The sequence below is a fragment of the Ovis canadensis genome, chromosome 1, assembly GCF_042477335.2.
Source record: "Ovis canadensis isolate MfBH-ARS-UI-01 breed Bighorn chromosome 1, ARS-UI_OviCan_v2, whole genome shotgun sequence".
NCBI lineage: Eukaryota > Metazoa > Chordata > Mammalia > Artiodactyla > Bovidae > Ovis > Ovis canadensis.
In genome coordinates, this window is record NC_091245.1 from 177144530 (window position 1) to 177162669 (window position 18140).

General features: G+C 37.8%; 1 protein-coding gene across 1 annotated transcript in view; it reads right to left on the bottom strand.

Annotated features, from left to right (window-relative positions):
* Nucleotides 1–18140, bottom strand: part of MORC1 (MORC family CW-type zinc finger 1) — a 168544-nt gene that overhangs the window by 40998 nt on the left and 109406 nt on the right. The window contains exons 18-20 of the mRNA XM_069552938.1: nt 9232–9297; nt 8039–8281; nt 2876–2962 (exon numbers count right to left, since the gene is read on the bottom strand). Of these exons, the coding sequence (XP_069409039.1) occupies nt 2876–2962; nt 8039–8281; nt 9232–9297 (396 nt within the window). The remainder of the gene's footprint in view (nt 1–2875; nt 2963–8038; nt 8282–9231; nt 9298–18140) is intronic.

Genomic DNA, 18140 nt, shown 5'->3' on the forward strand with positions numbered 1-18140 from the left:
AATCATTTCTGTGAGATAAGACTTTCTTTGGTGAACTGAAGATATATTTTAGAGCCTATCACACCTGATGCTTTCAAACTGTGGTGCTGCAGAGTCCCATGGACAGCAAGGATATCAAAACAGTTAATCCTAAAGGAAATCAACCCTGAATGGTCATTAGAAGGACTGATGCTGAAGCTCCAATACTCTGGTCACTTGATGCGAAGAGCTGACTCACTGGAAAAACCCCTGATGCTGGGAAAGATTGAAGACAGGAGAAAGGGAAGAAGAGGATGAGATGGGTGGATGGCATCACTGACTCAATGGACATGCGTTTGAGCAAAGTCCAGGAGATAGTGAAGGACAGGGAAGCCTGGCATGCTGCAGTCCATGGAATCACAAAGAGAAGGATACAACTTAGTGACTGAACAATAGCATGACCCCTGAAAATAAGACCCTAGGCTGCAGTAAATTCATCAAAATAAATAAAAACCACCTAACTGTGGCAACTGGTGGGTAGCCAACTACTCTTCCTTAAGGGATAACCCAATGCAGCCCTGCGTGCCCTCTTTCTTGAAATTTGACAGGTGCACGGTCAGAATTAAAGCTCACACACACGTACACACACACACACACATACAAGTACCACAGTTAGAAGATAACTGGGGAGGAGCCCAGGGGTTAAGAACAATCTTTTTTAATTTCTAAGTTTAACAAAGTACAGGCAGACAAACATGCGGAAGCGATTATTTCCTACTTGAATTGCTGCAACCACAGCCACACAGAAAAATTAACGGGCATCTCTGGATAATGTATAGTGTTTATCCAGATTAATTAGATACCATGAATTTGCAAACGGACTTCCTGCTAGGATCACAGGGACCCAAATCAGTCATACCACACACATTCATGCAAGTAACATAAGAACTTGAGAAGTATTACATGAAAAGACAACAACAATTTTAACATAAATGTTATACTTCATTTGTGAAAAAGCACTTGCTAAAAGCTGCATGCAGAGGACAGAGAAGTGACAAAGCAATGGCTACATGAAAAACACACAAAGACTTTGAAGATTCTGCACAGCAGGTGGGGACGAGTAATATGCAAGGGTACAGTTCTATCCATTTGGCTTCAAAGAGGTTCAGAGGCTGTGGACCCTTTTCCTTTTGAAACTATGTTGGTGCTCACTTCCTCCACATCCTATATTTAGTTGTTCCTTCCTGTCAATGTGAGGGGTTTTTTTCCTTTTCCCATTCACAAATCACTTCTAGAGCTTTTCAACATCCTTTCAGATTCCTTCTTAAAACAATTATAATTGTGGAGGAAATGATATGATATTTGGGAGTAAAGGGGGTGACCGGGGAGGGGGAGGACACAGATGAAACAAGGTCAATCATGAATTGATAACTGTTGGAACTAGGAAATGGGCACACATGGGTTGACTGTGCTGTTTGAAATGTTCCATCTTGGAACCTTTTAAAAATAAACCTCCATTATTGTTATGTCATGTACCTTGTGACAATGTTTTTCTGCTGAAGGGCACATAAATTAGGCTAAAATTAGAAGACATTGTGCTTCTCATTGACTCATTTGTAATTAAAACTTAATCCATAATTCTAAACTGCATTTTGAGATAACTTACCTAAACACATGAAAAATGAGGCAGGCATTTGTCTAAATACTCTCACTTATATTATCACGTCAAAAACTTACCATCTACGCAAAAATAGTTATTCTTATATAGATTACAGTTCAGTTATAAGCTTCTTGGAAATCAAGGTACAAAGAGAACTATAGTGAGTAATAAAATTCATATTCTGATAAAAGAAAGTATCAAATAGATTTTTTTCATGACATTAAATTCTAATATTCAAATGAATCTTTTCATTATTTATATAACACAAAGGGTGCCGTATAACATAACAAAGTCTTCAACATGGCTTCACAGATAAAGCATTTTTCATAGTCTTTGTGTCAGTTCTTCCCACATATGCATGATGAGTCGCTCAATCATGTAGGACTCTGTGACCCCAGGGACGGTAGCCTGCCAGGCTCCTCTGCCCATGGGACTATCCCGGTAAGAACACTAGAGTGGGTGGCCATTTCTTCCTCCAGAGGATCATCCTGACTCAGGGATCAAACCTGCCTCTCCTTGCACTGGCAGGTGGATTCTTTACCACTGAGCCACCTGGGAAGCCCTCTTCCTACGAACCAAGGACTTTTACACTAGGTTCAGTCAGGAAAACGACCTCTGCTAGGGTATATGGTAGAATAGTACGAATATGCAGGCCTTTGATATTGACTACCAAGTTAGAATCAGGGACACACAGTCTATAGAGAAGCCCATGGGAAGCGTGTCCAGATTTCTTGAAGAGACTTCTCTTTGAAGGGTTTTTGGCAGTGTCCTAATTTAAGTCAGTTTAGAATTATACTTTCTAGTAAGAATCCACACAATGAATTACAGAAAGGTTCATATGCTTTGGATTTGGGCATGTAGGTAGGTTTTGAGATGAACTTCAAGTTTATATACATACACACACACACATATACAGTTTATGTATACATTAATACAATAGAATGGGGTCACAAAGAGTTGGACACAACTGGGCAACTGAACAATATTAAAGCTTTCTCACCTTGACAACTAAAATGAAAAACACTACAGATTAGTGGTCAAGAGGCATAAATCTCAGTTGTATTTTCACTAATTTGTGTAGTTTTGGGCAAGTAACAAAACTTTTCTGAGTCCTGTTTCTTCACCTAAAAGCAAGGTTATTCAATTAAATGTTTCAGTTACTTTGGGCACTAATGTGAAATACCTCTTGGGTTCCTCTAATCTTTACAAATGTGAATAAATTTCAAGGCATCATTTAGTCAGCAAAGTTTGTCTCACCTGGATTATGTCTGAATTGCTGTTGCTGGTTTCAACTTCAATTGAAGGAAGGTTTTGACTCCTCTTTCTCTTCATTTCCCAGGAGGCCTATAGCAAGGTATTAACAAAAAATATACAAGGATTAGTAGCAATCAATGGTACACATTAAACCAGCGTCACTATTTCCTTCCTTCAGCTTCTATTAAGTGCTGGCTTCTGTAGGATAAACAGAGGAAATTCAACAAAATAACATCATAATGCAAGTTAAGTATGAAATGAATGGTGTAGACTATGGCACTCAACAGTGAATCAAAGGGCTTGTAGTATTTTGCAAAGAATCTGCATGAATTACTTTCTATATATTGGATATATAATGTTTCATATGGATATATATATGTATATATATACATTGTTCTTAAAATTTATGTAGATGTTGCTGGGAGGAATAAGATATATGTTCATTAAAAAATATCTATGATGGCTTTATTTACTATGTCATCCTTAATCAGTAGATGTTGAATATGCCTAGTATGTGAGGTATCTGCAGTCATTAAAAATTTTTTTTGACAGTTTCAATGTACATTTTATAAAATATTGGGTATATTTCCAATGTTGTACAATATATCCTTGTAGCTTATTTTATATATAATAGCTTGTATCTCTTAATTCCCTGCACTTACATTGCTCTCTTCTGTTTCCTCACTGATAATAACTAGCTTGTTATTTATATCTATATATCTGCTTCTTTATCCTTATATTCACTAGTTTGTTGTATTTTTTGATTCCATATATAAGTGATATCATATAACATTTGCTGCAAATGGCAAATTTTCATTCTTTTTATGGCTGAGCAATACTCCATTGTATATACATGCCACCTCTTTAGCCACTCATCTGTTGATGGACACTAAGGTTGCTTCCATACCTTGGCAATCATAAATAATGCTGCTATGAACTGCTATGAACACTGGGGTGCTTGTATCTTTTTAAACTAGAGTTTGGGTTTTTTCAAAAATAAATACCCAGGAGTGGAACTGCTGGATCATGGGGTAGTTCTTTTGTTTTTTCGGTGTCTACAATCAATTTCATTTTAATATAATCTAAACACATACCATTTAGAAAATACCAAGGAAAATTTCTGTACAAAAGTTGATACTATTGCATTTGGACAAAGCTGGCAAGTTCCTGCTATGAGCACAGCCCAGGAGACACCACTGAGGAAACCTAATATATTGGACTAGATGTTAGCTATTTGGTCCACGGTTTGACAGCTCTCAGGGTTAACACTGAAGTTGTCAATGTTTGGTACTAGATGTAAAATTTCACTGGTTACCCTGTAATCATTAAGACTTCTTAGACATATCTAAATTTTTAAGCAGATTTTCATCTAGAAGTCCAAGTCTTCTAGAATAGTCTGCAGTGCTAACCTTGCAAACCAAATATCAATCTCTATCCCATCAAAACACTATTTTTTGAGAAACCTCCATACTGTTTTCCACAGTGATTGCACCAATTTACATTCCCACCAATAGTGTACGAGGATTCTCTTTTCTCACCAACATTTATTTGTGTTCTTTTTAATGACAGCCATTCTGACAGATGTAAGGTGATATCTCAAAGGTTTTGATTTGTATTTCCCTGATGATTAGTGATGTAGAGCATCCTCTCATGTGCCTTGTTGGCTTCTGTATGTCTTCCTTGGAGAAATGCATATTTAGATCTTCTGCCCATTTTTTGACTAGGTTGTTTCATATATATATATATATATATATATATAGCTGTATTAAGTTGTTTGTATATTTTGGAGCTTAATCCCTTGTGGTTACATCATTTGCAAATATTTTATCCCATTCTATAAGTTGTCTTTTCATTTGGTTTGTGGCTCCCTTTGCTGTGCAAAAGCTTTTAAGTTTAATTAGGTACCATTTGTTTGTTTTTGCTTTTGTTTTCCATTACTCTAGGGGACAGATCCAAAAAAAAAATCTTGCTGCGATTTATGTCAAAGAGTGTTCTGCCTATGTTTTTCTCTAGGAGTTGTATAGTATCCAGTCTTACATTTAGGTCTTTAATCCCTTTTGAGTTTATTTTGTCATCAGTTACAAGGAAAAAACTGGAAAAAAAAACCCACATGGAGGCTAAACAATATGCTACTAAACAACTAGTGGATCACTGAAGAGATAAAAAAAGTACCTAAAAATAAATGAAAACAAAAACAAATTTTTCCAAAATAGAATATGCAGGTCTAGGAGGGAAGTTTATAGTGATACAAGCTTACCCCAAGAAACAAGAAAAATCTCAAATAACCTAAAAATTCTTCACAAGAGTTGACGTACAACATGTCTTTATTTCTTCCCCTTCCACTTGCTAATCAATCCACTGTAACCTGGTTTCTATGCTCTCCAATAACAATGAAATTCCTCCTGTGATCATTCCTATTACCACTAAGTCATTAAGTTAGCGGACTTTTTTGGCCTTTGGCCTGGTTGAGTTGACCTCTCAACGGCATTCAGCCTCTCTGATCATCTACACCCAATATCTCAGCAAATGGGTCAGTGTTCTCTCCTCAAGCCAAATACACAGGAACAAATACATCCACTTCTCTCCCCGCCACATGATCACCTCACTCACACCACCATTATTTCCCCCCAAGGCCACTGCAATAGCCTTTTAACTGCTCTGCCCACATTCATTCTGTTTGCTGAGAATCCATTTTTCATACTAACCCAAAACAATCTTTTCTAAAGGAAATTTTGATCATACCACTTCCCTGCTTAAAATCCTTCAGTGTTTTTCTGTTGCTTTCAGGGTAAGTACAAAATCCCTTATCAAAGTATCAGCTTGCATGGTTCTGATCACTCCCTGCCCATCTCACACCACAGCCCCCTTTCCCTCACTGCCCCACCAGAGCTTAGCTGTCTTCTTAGTGTCAGTGAAGTGTCAGCCGCTCAGTCATGTCCCACTCTTTGCAACCCCATGGTCTGTAGCCTGCCAGGCTCCTCTGTCCATGGAATTCTCTAGGTAAGAATAGTGGAGTGGGCTGCCATTCCCTTCTCCAGGCAGCTGTCTTCTTAGGTACTTTGTACTCCACGTTCCCTCATTAGCAAATAATGTTTGCACTGATTGGAAATGATCTTCCTCTTCATCTAGCCGCTTAATTGGAATTCAGTCCTAAAAGTTATGTCATCACTTTTTCAAGGAAGACTTCCCTGTCCTCCCAGGGTCAAATCTCCTATTATAAGGACTCACACTACTATGTCATAAAAACTGCCTCAGTGTCAGCTTCCACTTATCTGTATAATCATTGGATTGTCTGTCTCTATCACTAGACTATAAGTTTAGCGGGGACTTGGGACCATAGGTGGTTTTGCTCACAGCTAAATCCCCTGTAGCTGGCTAACATACTGAACGGCACAAAACAAATGATTTTACACATATATACATATATATATTCACATATACATATGCGAATCTCCATATTTATGTTCTAAAATGTGCTATTCTGATACAACTTTGTGATCACTTGTATGTTGTCTTTGGAGCATGCAATCTACCCATAAAAAAAGTCTACAAATCCCAAATCTTGAAATTCCACAGTTAATGAAATCAGGAGTTAAAGGAGATATAATTATAAAGTGATAACAACTGCTTTTTATATTATAAGCATGCAAAAGTTGAGTATCTGCTGAATAGATGAGTTCCTACACTCAAATATAATGCATAATTCAAACTAAAATTCTGAAGAGGGTAGACAGATTCAGTTTGGCCTCTACAGTCTCAAGAAAAGACTGAGGGCCAAAACTTCAAAATTATAGCGATCCGTATTTCAAATAATCTAAGAGAATGAGCTATCCAAAAATGAAGAAAAGGCTGCCTTAGGAGGTAATGAGCCTATATCACTAAAGATTTTCAAGAATCCACATACCATTTTCCAAAGATATTACAAAGGAATGTGTGAGATATTTCTGTAATGTAACTATTATTCAGAATAATTCTTTTTTAAAGAACCATGCCTGAAATCTTGTCTTCCACCATGCTTAATACAATATTTTACACAGGGCAGAAGCTCAGTGGATATTTGCCAATGAAATCAGTTCCTTGCTTTCAGAGATGATGTCAACTCATTGGAATATCTTCCATGTGGCCCATATTCACCCTTTCAGGGTAAACTTAATTTTTAGAAACAGTAAAAAGACATCAGTAATCAAGTTTTATCAACAAGGCAGATAAACTAAGCAATAAATTTTGGCTTATAAAAGATTTTTTAAAGGTAGTAAGATAACAAAGTGAAGTGAAGTGAAAGTGTTAGTTGCTCAGTGGTGTTCAACTCTTTGCGACCCCAAGGACTGTAGCCCTTTGGGACCTCATGGATTGTAGCCTGCCAGGCTTCTCTGTCCATGGAATTCTCCAGGTAAGAATACTGGAGTGTGTAGCCATTCCCTTCCCCAGGGGATCTTCCCAATCCAGGGATCGAACCTGGGTTCCCCATGTTACAGGCAGATTCTTTACCGTCTGAGCCACCAGGGAAGCCAGTAAGATAATACCTGTGGTCACTGAACACTGATCAGGCACAGGGTAAATGCCCACTCAATTTTAAGTGTTGTTATTATTATACACCAAAACTAAGAGCAGATTCTCAAAGAGGAATTAAATAAACGTCAACACTGTAAGAATGAAAGTGTAATTTTTTTTAAAAAAAGAAACAAACTCATTTAGATACATGGAAATCCCAGGGTGTACATTCATTATAATCAAGCTCAGCATTTAGCTACATTATCAATATCACATTTTATTTTTCCAGAACTTGGACTACAGGGATAACTACTTATGTAAAATTTGACCAAGCATTTTTGCTATAAAACATTGAATGCAAAACTCTCAAGATTACAGGTTTATCCTATATGGATATTTCTCTCTTAAATACAGATTAAAGTCTTTATCCCATAGAGGTGTTCTTTAGGAGCCCTTCAGTGCTGATATTAGCAATCTGACTTTTCCTCCAAAAGAGACAATGTAGGGAAAAAATAGAAATTGGGACTTTGTCCAGGGAACTCAGATTACAATGTGTATGCCGTAATTAGAGTGCTTTAAAAAATGTGAAATGAAACAAAACCTTTAAAAAATGTTATTTCTGGAAAAGTGAATGACTACACATTTTTGTGAAAAAGTAACAACAAAAAAAATCACCTGGTCTCTGCTAGCTAGTTTGACGTTTTCCAGTGGAACTGCTGGATACCTCTGCTGTTGAGGTTTCACTTTCTTCTGCCCAGACTTTTTCATAATTTTAGTCTCTGAAATAAACTCTACATCGGAGTCCGATCCTTCTGTTTTTTTCCAGCCTCTGTGGTTGACCAAAAGCTCAAAGGATGAAAGAGACTCATGCTTCAAGTCATCACTGGAAGGTCTGATTCTCTGAATTTTCTTATTTCCCTTAAATAAGAAAGAACATGCTTTTAATTTGGGGTAGCTGGCTTATTTATAATTAATTACCATTCCCTTATAATCTTATGATATTAGGTGATATTTATTACTAACAACAGTCTTAAAAATCAGAAGCTTAGAAAACAAACTTTGGCAAAGGTATACTGCTATAATGGCTCATTCAGAATTTGATTCAGCAGAGCTGGGCTGAGTCAAGGAGTCTGATCTTAAAAAAAAAAAAAAAAGATGCAAAAGACTCCAAATTGGTAATACACTGTTGCTTCCTGACTTACTCCTGAGCAGAGATTTTCTTGCTTTTGGATCCCTGGTGCATGTAGGTCAGCTATCGATTAGCTTAAAATTTGGTTGAGGTTTACAGTCTCATCATTTGCCTGTTAAGAAATCTGAATAACCAAAATTGTAAAGAGTTTTCTATAATCCTGTGTGTGTGATTGATGTAACTCTGAAGGTTCAAAAATTTTTAAATTTTAGATAATAACAGACATTGGAGGAATAAAATGTAATATGACATTTAGGAAACATAAGAAACAATGTAGGAATTATGTATAGAACATATTTCTAGGTAAATATATACCCACAGAGTCACATACACATTCTCTCTCTGATTTTATATGCATAATTTTATATAACACATATATATTATAAATAATATACTGGAAAGATATAATTATAAACATGTTAATATATCTAAAATGGTCATCATCTCCACACAGTAAGACAATGGGTGGTTTAAATTTTCTTATTTATACTTTATTATTTTCTGAGTTTTTCCTAATAAACATGAATTGTTATAATAAAAAAATGATGATGATATAAAAATATCTATGAGTGCTTCACTTTCTGAACATATTAAACCATGATGACGTTTGGCCCTTGGTAAGTCTTATCATTCATATGGGAAATGTCACAAATGACTCAATCCCACTTTAATTACTCACCTTAGATGTTGAAGCTTGGCAGGGACTAGTGAACTCAGTGATACTATTCACTGGTATAAACTGAGGCTATTATGGGAAAAAAATCATTAGACAAATGTAAGTAAAAACAACTTTTAATTGGCATATTATGATAATTCAGTGTTCTTCATTTTTTTAAAGAAGTGCCAAGCTCACACATTCTTGCCAGTCATTAAGGAGTCCCTTTCAGTTTAGACATACAGCAATGGTATATGATTGGTAGTGACGGAACAGTAGAGATAATGCAATGAAGTATTATAAGCAATACAAGCAAAGTTACAAGCAATTACAAGCAAACATCTTACGAGCAATCCAAGGGTGCCATGGTATCAGAAATTGTCTCCACAGCCCTCATCTCCCCTCTCTGGAGATCCTTTTTCTCCATGTGTAGTTCCCAGCATCTGAAACAAATCTTGACCTTTAGCAATAGCTCTGCACAGGTCAGAGCCCTGGGTCTGAGCTTCAAGGGACTGCTGAGGATACACTGCCCTTAACTGTGTCCCTAATAACTGACATCCATATTTATATGGTGCTATATTCATATATTACTGGGATATTCTTTTCTTTTTTGTAGATATTTAGCTGCTATCACAGCATCTTAAACACATCATTGTAAGAGTTTGGTTTTCCTAGACTAATTATCTGCCAGAATTTTCTATAGGAAGGGTAGGTGGAGGATAAGAGTCTAGGCGAGTTTTTCTTTTTTGTTTCCATAAGCAAAATCTCTTTTCTCATTTCTCCCCAAGAGATTCTTTTTCTCATCTTCTGCAAACATGGCTTTTTGAGTACTTTCATGTGCATTCCACATCTTCTGTGAACCAAAGCAGGTCCAGTAAGGTTCCAAGGCTATAGATTTTCCATCTGCAGATGAACCCTTCTTTAGTAAGTGTATTTGTGTTGGTTCTTTAGAAGTGCTATTGCTGGGCTCTTTCTTCCATTTCTCTCCTTTTGCTTCTGTGGGATTCTTGCATTATCTTGACTGCCTAGGGCAGCCCTGGGGTATTCTGGTATATATTTCCTAGCTCGACTGAAATTGGAGTTTGCATTTTTGTTCTCTGTTTTCCTGTTGCTCTTACAAGACTCCCAGGAAAAGAACAGGAAGATGCTACATCTACATAGCCATATTTATAGCAGAAATCACGGTATGTATCACATTGTCTCATAGTCATGGTAACACTTGTATCTCTCTCTGAAAGTCATTTTTTTAATCTGTAATACCCATCACAAAAGTACCTATAAAGTTTAGCACTTTATAGGTACTCAATAAAATGTTGGTGATTAACAGGATAAACAGATGTTCCCAGAGACTATTGCTCATTTCTTTCTCTGTTGAAATACCGCCACAGTTCTATTCTGCACTCATAATGTGACTACTTCTTCATTACCTGTCAGATGTTATCACATATTTGAGATGCTTTATATTAAATGCCAGTGTCTTGTTCCTGATATAGAGAAATGGATTGAGGGTAGCCTAGTAACAAGGTATTATACACTTACATCATTTGGCTTTGTATCACTTTTGGTGCTAGCTTAAAGATAATTACTTTTTGATAAAAAGTTTTATTACAGTGAGTAATAATCACATCACTGAAGTTGTAATAAAAATTTTAAATTCCATTCATTTTCCTTTTTTTATATTCATTTCAGAGTTGTATTTCTACAAAAGAACTTCAGACATCATAAAAATACACAGCAAAAATGTCTCAACTACATTTTGAATAGAAAAATACCACTAATGGTGGCACGTTTGTATTTTTTGTAAAACAGAAATCTAGGTACCATAGCTAATCCATCTCAAATTCTGTCTCAGTTACTTAATGAATAATTGTTTGCTAGTGGTAATATCTTTATCATCACCATCACCTCTTCAGATTTCAGAGACTCATCATCACCTTAGAAAGCTTGCTAATATTGGTATTTGTTTTTATATGATACTCATAAACTCTCCCCAGCAAGACTGTTACATTTCTTTCCATGTTTGGAAAGTCCTGAAAATCACAGATTCAATAGCAAAAGCTGCAGAACATGAAGTATCTCTGCCAGCAGGAAAAACAAAGGGTCCTTAAGTCAGGAATAAAGGAGAAAAAGGCTGTGGTGCATAAGAATCATGCGAAGAGAGGGACAGAAAAGCAGATTCCAAGGCTTCTGTCTCAGAGACTTGTTGAATCAGTCTGCTGTAGACCTCAGGAATCTGAATTTTTACAAACATGTGAAGTTCTTACACAATGACCTGATCATCACAGACTCACAGCCCTGGAAGGCAGAGAATTCTACCTTTTAATTTTGGATTCATGCTTAGTGGGACTGTAGAGACAATATTTTTATGTTTCTGTACCATGAAGGCTTTCTGATCAAATTTTACCAAAACTTTAGACCTAGCCTAGAAGAACAAATTTTAGAATTTAATTTATGACTAATAGTGAGAGAGTATCTGAAGAGATTTATCTCCCTAGAGGTATGTATTTACATGTTAAGGAAGGAATGAGATCTGAGGACACAGAAGCATAGCTAAAGAAGCTAGTCTTATCTTTCCCCTAAGAGATTTATTTATATTCCAAAGGATAACAGTAAGAATCCAGGATCCTTCTCAAAGAGCAAAGAAGTATGTGTGTCTGACAGGCAATAAAGTAGAGTTAGGGAGGAGGCTGTCCCTCTCCTATATAAATAGCCAGATTCTTTTTTTTTTTTTCCAACTTTCTTGCTGATGGTACAAACTCCAGTATATGTAGGATAACATATGATCTGCCTCATCTCATCCATTTCCCCAGGGGTACAAATTAGGACAAAAGGGAATCAGAGTAATTATTTGCTATAATTAAATAATAGATCTGCTCTGCTCCAGAAACCTCATATTTGTATTCAAAATAAAACAAATATATACAGGCATTACAAACTTAACACCCTGTAAATGAAGATGGGCAACTAATACTCATGGGCTCTAAAACTGGACAAAAGTGAAAGTAAAAAGTAAAGCGTCAGTTGCTCAGTGGTGTCCAACTCTTTGCGACCCCATGGACTGTAGCCCACCAGGTTCCTCTGTCCATGGAATTCTCCAGGCAAGAATACTGGAGTGGGTTGCTATGCCTTCCTCCAGAGGATCTTCCTGACCCAGGGATCGAACCCAGGTCTCCTGCATTGCAAACAGATAAAACTGAATGGATATTCACAAATACCTAGTTTAATCCTATTTTTACTGGGCTGAAGGGGGAGAGGTGTGCTAGGATCAAGGACTAGTGACATCAAACGGACCCGAGGTCACTCAACTTATAAACAACTCTTCAATAAAAAAGAATAAACTCTCACCATTTGTGACAACATGGATGGACCTACAGGGTATAAAGCTAAGTGAAATAAGTCAGACAGAGAAAGACAAATATCACATGATCTCACTTACATGTGGAATTTAAGAGGAAAAAAAAAGAACAAACAAAGCAATTAAGAAACAGACTCATAGATATAAGTTAGTGGCTGTCAGAGGATAAAATGGTGAGGAAATGGGCAAAATAGGTGAAAGGGATTAGGAGGTACAAACCTTCAATTATAAAATAAATAATTTTTATCAAGAGGATGCAATGTACAGCATAAGAGATACAGTCAGTAATATTCTAATAACTCTCTATGGTGGCTAAACATCACGGTGATCATTTTGTAACATAAAAATATTGAATCATTATGGTATACACTTGAAACTACCATAACACTGTATGTCAATTAAAATTCAAGAGAAAAGAAAAGATCATGAACAAGCAAATCAAGCCAAGGAGTTGAATAGCTACTGTTGGACATCGACTGTGCCCAATACTGAGCCAGATGTAGTGAGGGGAGATACATGAGGAAGTGATCTCATGGTATCTGCCCTCAAGGAATTTCCACACTAGTTCCTCATGAGCAATAGTGGCTCGTTTGCTATACTGCGAACACAGGGCCCAGAGATGTGACCGTATCATGCATTATCTCTTTTGGAATGACAGGCATCACCACAGAGAAATTAGATCTTTGTCACAAGAGTAATCAAGTAAAACATTTCAATTACAGTGAGCATCATCAGCCTCTTGTTAGACAGAGTGTCATAACAGCTTAGGTGTCATAAATTTTAGATCATGGAAGTTTATGTAAGGAGGCTGAAAAGCTTGATAAACAAATAGATTTTCTAAGGCATCTAGCTCCATAGTATACAGATTAGAAATCTCAGCATCCTATACAACAATGACACATTAAAAAGATTACATTCTAAATGGGAAAATGTATTCACATTCTTCATTATAAAGTTGTGCTCAGATATACCATTTCATTTTGAAAAACACAGCTAAAAGTTCAGCAAGGCTTCTCTGCCTTACATTTACTGCTAAAATGTACACCTCCTGTGGGAACTGTCAGACCACACGGCCTCAGTTTTTGTGTCCATGCAAGCACCATGAAAGAACAGAATGCTATTGAGTTTTCTCAACAGGCATGGAATTTTACAAAGGCTCTTCATGTGATGCAAAGACTATGAATGTAACAAATGAAATCCAAATATAGTCTCTATACTCCCACTCAAATGCAACACTTCATTTTGACCAAGTGTGAGAACATTATAGTGTCCAAGAATAGATGTAGACAGTTTTAAGTCTAACCTACATAGCTTCAACCAATCCAATGAAAAATACTTATCTTTTTATCTAATTGTGAAGAATTCTGCATAAACCAAATTGTTCCTTCAACCCTTCACTCACTTGGCGAACATCTACTAAAAGGTCCAGGTCTAAGTGTTATTGGGAACACAAAGATGAATAAAAATGTTCCCTTATTTCAAAAATCTTACAGTCAAACATAGGAGACAGATCAGACACATGATGAACTATAACATCAGGTAGAAAGTGAAACACGGGGACTTCCCTGGTGGTCCAGTGGTTGAGAATCCATCTTCCAAGGCAGGGGATGCAGGTTTGATCCCTGGTTGGGGAACTAAGATCCCACCTGACAGGGGCAACTAAGCCAGTGCACCGCAGCTAGAGAGAAGCCCACATGCCACAAATAAGACACGACCCAGTCAAATATATGGAGAAGGCGAGGGCACCCCACGCCAGCACTCTCGCCTGGAGAATCCCGTGGACGGAGGAGCCTGGGAGGCTACAGTCCATGGGGTCGCGAGGAGTCGGACACGACGGATCGACTTCACTTTCACTTTTCACTTTCATGCATTAGAGAAGGAAATGGCAACCCACTCCAGTGTTCTTGCCTGGAGAATCCCAGGGACGGGGGAGCCTGGTGGGCTGCCGTCTCTGGGGTCGCACAGAGTCGGACACGACTGAAGCGACTTAGCAGCAGTCAAATATATAAATAAAGTTTTTTAAAAATGAAATGTGCCCTTAAGAAGGACACACATGAAGGGTAAGAGGAAGTGGAAGAAGGGGATATTTTTACAAGCAGGGAAATGAGAGAAGACTTCATACAGCAACGACATTAGTTTTGGACCTTGAAGGAAGAGGGAAGGGGCAGGAACAAAGGCACTCAGACAAAGTGGCAGGAATGAAGGCACGCGGCATCAAGGAAGTGGAGAACACAGAGGAACCTGGGGGAGCTCAGGGAAAGAATCCTGCAGAAGAGAAGAAACTTCCGCCGAAGGACTAGTGTCAGATTAGAGAGAGCCTGGACTGTGGCTCCAGGTGGGAAATTAACATTAATCAGAGAAGGTTAACCCAGAAGGACCCAGAGAATACACAAGCAACACAGCACGTCTGTACAAATGAATTGATTATATAAATATGCTATACTACCCACTGACTTTGAAAAAAGTGAAAGTATTAGTCAGTCAGTCTTGTCCGACTACATGAGATGCTATGGACTGTGCTCACCAGGTCCCTCTGGCCGTGGAATTCTCCAGGCAGTGGATTGTTAATGGATTCTCCAATGGAGTGGGTTGCCAATCCCTTCTCCAGGGAATCATCCCAGTGGTACAAACGGGTAAACAGAGTAGGCTTCATTCAAGGAATCAAGTTATCATTTGCCTTATAATGATTTGAAGGCATTAAGTGGATTTAAAGTGGTACCAAAAATCCCTGAATGAAATGGACCTAAAACAATACTCCACGTGTGTGATTATGACACAGCTGTCCTGTTGAACAACAGAAAGTAGAAAAGACTGTAAAGTGTGACGTTAAAACCGAGAAAAGGGCAAAACTGAGTACTGCCAAATCCTCAAATGCAGAGGACTTGATTCTGACACTCTGTCTTATGGTTTTAAAATTCTCGTCTAGGTTTACTGAAAAACAGAATGACAGTTATCTAGCTGATGGACCAATTAGTAGCTAAACAATCAAGTGATGATAAAAATGAAAATGCTTCATTACTTGGCCAGCAGGTGTCACTTGTCACTCGGTATAGAAAACAGCAGGTGATGAGGAATGAGGGGAAACCACAGTGAGGAACCCTCATTCATCTCTTCAGAGAGGAGAAGGAGCAGAATGTGCTGCTTCAGAAGCACAATTTATAAAGTGGCTCTTGGCTTGCTGGCACAACTTATCAATTACATCTTGGATTTGAGCCCTCCTACTAGGTTTATGAACTTATACATTTTTCTTAACAAATATGATTTGCATTACATCAGCTTGTTGCCTTTGTGAATGTTTTCATATCCTTCTTGACTGTATTTTCATATGAGATTGTGAGCAGATTGTGTTGGAATTAGGCAAAAAGGAAACCAAAGTTAACTTCACCATTTAAAGACGTATGACTGATTCAACTTACTGAATTGCTCTGAAATTCACTCTCCTTCTGATGTTATAATTGTTATAACGGTAATGTGAGGATTAAATACAATACTACCTGTGGAAATGATAGTAGCTTTGAACCAACATGTTTAACTTTCTCCTAGAGGACAAGATCTAATCACTGAGGTACCTCTTCTACCAGCAGTTTTCTGACCCACTGTGAATCTTCTCTAAGTAGGGCATCCTACAGCGGGGCACCTAGAATCTAGACTTTGTCACTCTGCATACCAGTAGTATTTATAAAGGGTGGAGAAGATACTGCAGCTGCTGACTTCTGATACTAGTACCATCATACTACCCTTCCTACCATTATTCCATCCTCCCTGGTTGTCAATGACACAAAACCAAGAACCAAAGAATCTAAGATCCTGAAAGGCTTTTGATTTACCAAGTCAACTCTTTGTTTTTCAGATCAAGATGCCTTCTGCCATTAAAATGGAAATGCAAGAGAGTAAGAAATAAGGTATGCAGATTTGGGCCATTTTAAGTGAACATCGGTATGCAGAGGCAGGAAGAGAGAACAGGAGGTGGGCAAACCATAATTTCACGGCATGCAACTCATTATTTCCTGATATTGAGAGAATGGGCACCGCTGATAGATAGAGTGGAATGATGGTAATACACTAGCCATTACTTGATTTTCCAGTGGTGTCTATCCTACACCTGAACAGTGTGTGCACTGCACCTGAACGGCACCAATGCACTGGTTTTCTGACTTTTCCACCCTTCCTATGTCATGGTCTAACAGCACCTCTTCTAAAAAGCAGTCAGGAACAAAGTAAATTCTCATTAAATATTGGATGGTTTTGAGTCTTTTTTTCTGGCATCAGACAGCTATTACCAAATTAGTTTTTGAATACTTTCCTAAATAATTTTTGTGAAAGGGGAACTGAGCTCACCTTTCAGAGGTCCTCTATTCAGTAATTACCATATCTTATAATGATTTATACAGTTTTTAAAAGACACATATGTCACAGAAATGCTGAGTTTATTTTTAAAAATATCTAAGTTTAGCATGTAATTTAAAAGACTGGTTCCATGAAGGAAAAAGCCCATGCTCATCCCCAAGTCTTTGTTTATAATGTTCTTCTCACCTAGAATGCCCTGTTCTTTCCCTTTATTTACCCTAAATAGACTTTAAGATACAAGTTGTGTCACTTCCTCTATGAAACTTTTTAGAATGAAGCTGCCCTCCCTATCTCCTTGTAATAAACTTCTGATTTAGTTTCAGCTATGGTAAAGAATCTGTCTGCAATTCAGGAGACCTGGGTTTGATCCCTGGGTTGGGAAGGTCCCCTGGAGGAAGGCATGGCAACCCACCCTCTCCAGTATTCTTCTCTGGAGAATCCCCATGGACAGAGGAGCCTGATGGGCTGCAGTCCACTGGGTCACAAAGAGTCAGACACAACTGAGCGAAAAAGAACAGCACGTGATCAGACAAGTACTGAACTAGTACTGTTTTACAGTGGTTGTTAATGTTTAAATAGCTGTCAGACTTGGTCCTCGAAGGGACTGTATATTATCCAAGGTCATGTTTTATTTCATGATTCAACAACTATCTGTTGAAAACTACTACACGCCAGGCAGTGTTTTTGGTAACAGAGACAGTGAACAAAACCAAAACTATCCTTGCAATCATGGGGCTTACATTCTGGCATTAGAGTTACTCTATTCCTCACCCTGCCAAGCACAGGACAGAGCCAAGGCCAAGTATGTGTTTAATGACCACCTCAAAATTATGCCAACAACAGAGGAATGGATAAAGCAGATGTGGCACCTATATACTCAGCCATAAAAAATAATGCCTTTTGCAGCAACATGGATGGACCTAGAGATTGTCATACTGACTGAAGTAAGCCAGACAGAAAAGGACAGATATATATGATGTGGTTATGAATGGAATCTAAAAAAAAAAAAAAAAGGTGTAAATGTTATTGACAAACCAGAAGTAGAGCCATGGATATAGCGAACAAACTTATGGTTACTAGAGGATAAGGGGCAGGGAGGATAATGGATGGCTGGGATTGATGTATACACACTACTATATATGAAACAGGCAAGTAACGAGAATCTACTGAACAGCATAGGAACCTCTACTCGATACTCTGTAATGTCCTATATGGAAATAGAATCTTACAA